The 3,688-nt window shown below is 35.5% G+C and overlaps 2 protein-coding genes across 2 annotated transcripts in view; both read left to right on the forward strand.

Annotated features, from left to right (window-relative positions):
* The first annotated feature begins 118 nt into the window (after positions 1-118).
* Positions 119-1,630, forward strand: LOC9317608. The gene is made up of 3 exons (XM_021030163.1): positions 119-527; positions 685-918; positions 1,020-1,630. The coding sequence occupies exons 1-3, from the start codon at positions 143-145 to the stop codon at positions 1,406-1,408; spliced, it is 1,008 nt and encodes a 335-aa protein (XP_020885822.1). The 5' UTR covers positions 119-142; the 3' UTR covers positions 1,409-1,630.
* Positions 1,631-2,247: 617 nt separating this feature from the next.
* LOC9315769 overlaps positions 2,248-3,688 on the forward strand; it is a 1,594-nt gene continuing 153 nt past the window's right edge. Inside the window, exons 1-3 of the mRNA XM_021029085.1 lie at positions 2,248-2,623; positions 3,019-3,351; positions 3,503-3,685. Of these exons, the coding sequence (XP_020884744.1) occupies positions 2,584-2,623; positions 3,019-3,351; positions 3,503-3,685 (556 nt within the window). The 5' untranslated portion in view covers positions 2,248-2,583. The remainder of the gene's footprint in view (positions 2,624-3,018; positions 3,352-3,502; positions 3,686-3,688) is intronic.

Here is a 3,688-nt window from a genome sequence, read left to right on the forward strand (position 1 = left end):
GAGAATCTATTTCGTCCCCAAGGTATATTCCTTTTTCCTTAAGCTCTCTTTTTGTTAGACACTCTTTTCTTATATATGTATGTAATCTTTATCTCCTTTTGATGTACAGTTCCCCCGGGATAAAACTGCGAGACTTCTTAGGATGGTAAATGACATTGCTTTATGGGAACTGGACTCTCCTCTAGCAGAGTCTTCAAGCCCACCAAACGTGATCGTAATCTCAAATGACATCAACACCCAAGGACACATTTCCTTCTACCGTTGTCTCAGATCTATGCATGCGAGAGATTACTGTGCTTTCTTAGTACAGCCTAAGGATATCGCACAAGAAAGTCGCAAAACACAAGAATGGCCAAGATGGATATTAGCTGGAATAGTTTCCTTGAGCCAAATCAGATACCCTGTAAGTAATCACAAGTGGAAGAAGAAGATGGAGAAGCATAAGGAAGTGAAAAAGCCTGATGTCTCTCCCGTCAAAACCATTAACTCTGCTAGTGTCAAAACCATGATCCGAGAAGATCTCTTCTGTAAGATTTCTCTTTCTATCTCAAAATTGCTTGTTTAGATTTCTTCCTAACTAGCATATCTAATTAATTGATCTGCCATATATATAGTCAAATTAATGGTTAATAATTCGATTGTTTATTTTCTCATTTCGTAATTGTTTTATGCGTTCTCTTGCAGATCCTATCCCACCTGTCTCAGGGCCTAGGATCGGCGTCTTCTGGGACGTCAATGATTCCCCATTCCCTGGTGATCTTGATCCTAACAGTATCTATCAGAGAATCGACTTGGCTCTAGAGAAAAAAGGTTATGATGGTGTGATGTCAATATGGGCTTATTATACTGAGCAGGAACCGATCCCAGGTTTCTTGCTGGATAAGTATCAGAGTGCCGGAATCAATATCGTTCCCAAAGGTGAATTCTTTTTCACTAAGCTCTCTTAACACTCTTCCTAAAAAAAAAATATACATATATATTTATATATATAATCTAACTCTCTCTCTCTTGATATACAGCTCCTGCGAATAAAACTGAGAGGGTTGATAGGATGATACATGACATGTTATTTTGGGAAATGGATACTCCTCTGAACGTCTATGTTACACCACCAAGTCTGATTGTCATCTCAAATGACTTTCCAGGAGAAGGAGAAGGAGACATCAACCTCACCTTTGTTCTTTCCTGTATGAATGGGAGAGGTTACAATGTTTTATTAGTAGAGCCTAAAAGGCTCGCATTAGATAATCCCGAAAGCTCGGCATTATGGCCAGGATGCCTATTAGATGTAGGTCAGACTCTCGGCATATGTTCATGGCCCACTTCCAGTGGTCAGAACTCAGAAGCGGAGGAAGAAGAAACATGTGGAGGAATCACCCTAAGCAGAAGAGCAGAGCTGATATACTGATACTGATTTCACAGAGATGAGCATATCAAAATTAACTTGTTATTTATTCTGTTTTCAACTATTTTATCCCACACCGTACGTTGCTTTTGTTTCGAAAGTATTTAACTAAGTTGTTGTTATTTATTCTGTTTTCAACTATTTTATCCCATCATGCATTTTTGTTTCGAAAGTAATTTCATTGATGAATAGAATCTTTCTTTCAATGCTTTATGATTTAATTTATATCATCATGAGTCACAGAAAACATGATATCTGCTAATTGGGTCCTCAATTATCCAAAAAAAATAAACTGCTCCACTGTCCTGCGTTTGTATATCGCATTTTTGCGTCTCAGACTTTGAAAAATAAACACTACTTGTCTAAAGTTATGTCTTTACAAGAAAGACCTTAATGATTGATTGGTTATATATCACTTTCTTCTTTTTGTATTTCAGTTCTTTTGAGTTAATCTTAGTTAACATTTTCGAATCCTTCTGCTCTCTGTGCTCTCTTTTTTACCCTCTCTTCTCTCGTCCTCGTCTGGTTCTTGATATTTTCTTAGCTCTGGATACACAATCTTCGATCCATCTTTTGTGCTTTAACTTTTGGCGGTGCTCGATTTGCCAACCCAAACAAAAAAAGGTGAAATTTTTTGTCCTCTTTGACTTCTCCAGGCTTTAATTTTTTGTTCAATTTGGGGTTTTTTTTTTTTCCTTCCTTTTCATGATGATTCTAATCACATAGATTAGGTTCAAATTCATAGGCTTCTATGTCATGCAAGTAGAGTGAATGAAATTAAAAGAATGACTCTTTGTTTCCTATGTGTGCTCTAAAGATCATTCACTTATAATAACTTTGAATTTACTTATAATAACTTTGATCTTCTGTTTTTGTTTCCTTTTTGTGTTCTAAAGATCATTCATTTACCAATGATAACTTATGCTACAACAAGGAATCATATCCTCCACTACAACAAAGAACCAAATTCTTGACGTTTCCTTCTTTACTTTCAAACCCTCCGCTACTTTCGAATCCAATTCATTCTTATCGTTTTGGTTTTGATCCCTTTCTCTATTTCTCAAAATTTGTTGTTTTTCTTCTTCTATATAAACCTCATGGAGACACACAAACACAACACACAACACACAAGTCTCTCTAACTCAAACACACACAAGTCTCTCTAACTCAAACACAAGATGTGGTCAAGCAAACGAGGTGGTAAGAACGTCTCCAATGGTAAGTGCTTCTAAAGAGTCTCTTAAACATAAAAAGAAATGATTATTTTGTTATGTAATTAAATTTTAATTTTAAAAAGAAAATAAACCAATATGGGAGAGACATGTTGCTTAGAAGGGTTTAATTAAGAGTCCCTCTTCATGCTATTATTTAAGAGTCCTTCTTATTCTCTTTCTTTTTTTTCAATATTTTGATTGAATTTTTAATTAAAATTCTGCTAATTAAGGATCCTCCATTGGAGGTGGTATAAGATATATCGTTTTAGAATCAAGTCGGTTTCCATTTTTAATTGATTGACATCGTAAAATAATAAACTTATACCCATGCAAGTCCACAATTCAGTTCTATCTAATAGTAATTTCGTTTATTTTTTTTTTATTTTTTTCATACGAAAGCATCTAGTTCCAAGGAGCCATCAGACCATTTTATTAAAAAGTATGGAGTCACCATCTTCTGGGACTTTGAAAATTTAACGGTCGACAGAAATGCCGAAGATCTATCTCAACTTAAAGGTAATATCGAAGTTGCCTTGAAAACACTAGATCATCGCTTCTTCATCCATGGCAAGCCAAAGGGGTTTGGCAAATTTAAAGGAGCGAATTGGAGAGAAGTCATAGAACTGCAGAATACTGATGCGTTCGATTTGCAAAATGTGGACACTAAAACAGTTCCGTGTGATGCTGGTGGTTGTAATATGAACGTTCGAGATTCAGAGACTCCTCTCGACGGTAATACAATATTACAATATTATTTCAAGTTTATAAACTAAAGCTTATATTATTGATTCATACATTGAATTATCTTTCAAAGAGTTTATGGTCTTTCTAACTAGCTAGCCTTATTTTGATATAATTAATATATCTTTCTTTTCATTTTTAGATGATCCCTATGCACGTATAACCGACATTGCCGATACTCTTCTGGTGAGAGATATCATGTTTGCACCCATTGACTATTTCCTGAAGGCGGAGAACTCGACGCATCATATTCTGGTCATAACAGGCGACAAAGATTTTTTAGGTGCTCTCATTGAGCTTAAGAGGAAAAGGTGGAAATATGTTAGTA

The sequence above is a fragment of the Arabidopsis lyrata genome, assembly GCF_000004255.2.
Source record: "Arabidopsis lyrata subsp. lyrata unplaced genomic scaffold ARALYscaffold_4, whole genome shotgun sequence".
NCBI lineage: Eukaryota > Viridiplantae > Streptophyta > Magnoliopsida > Brassicales > Brassicaceae > Arabidopsis > Arabidopsis lyrata.

Coding starts and splice junctions, on each gene's coding strand:
- LOC9317608 (XM_021030163.1), top strand. CDS start 143: ATGGTAAATGACATTGCTTTATGGGAACTGGACTCTCCTCTAGCAGAG. Junction 528..684: donor GATCCGAGAAGATCTCTTCT/GTAAGATTTCTC, acceptor GTTCTCTTGCAG/ATCCTATCCCACCTGTCTCA. Junction 919..1,019: donor AATCAATATCGTTCCCAAAG/GTGAATTCTTTT, acceptor CTTGATATACAG/CTCCTGCGAATAAAACTGAG.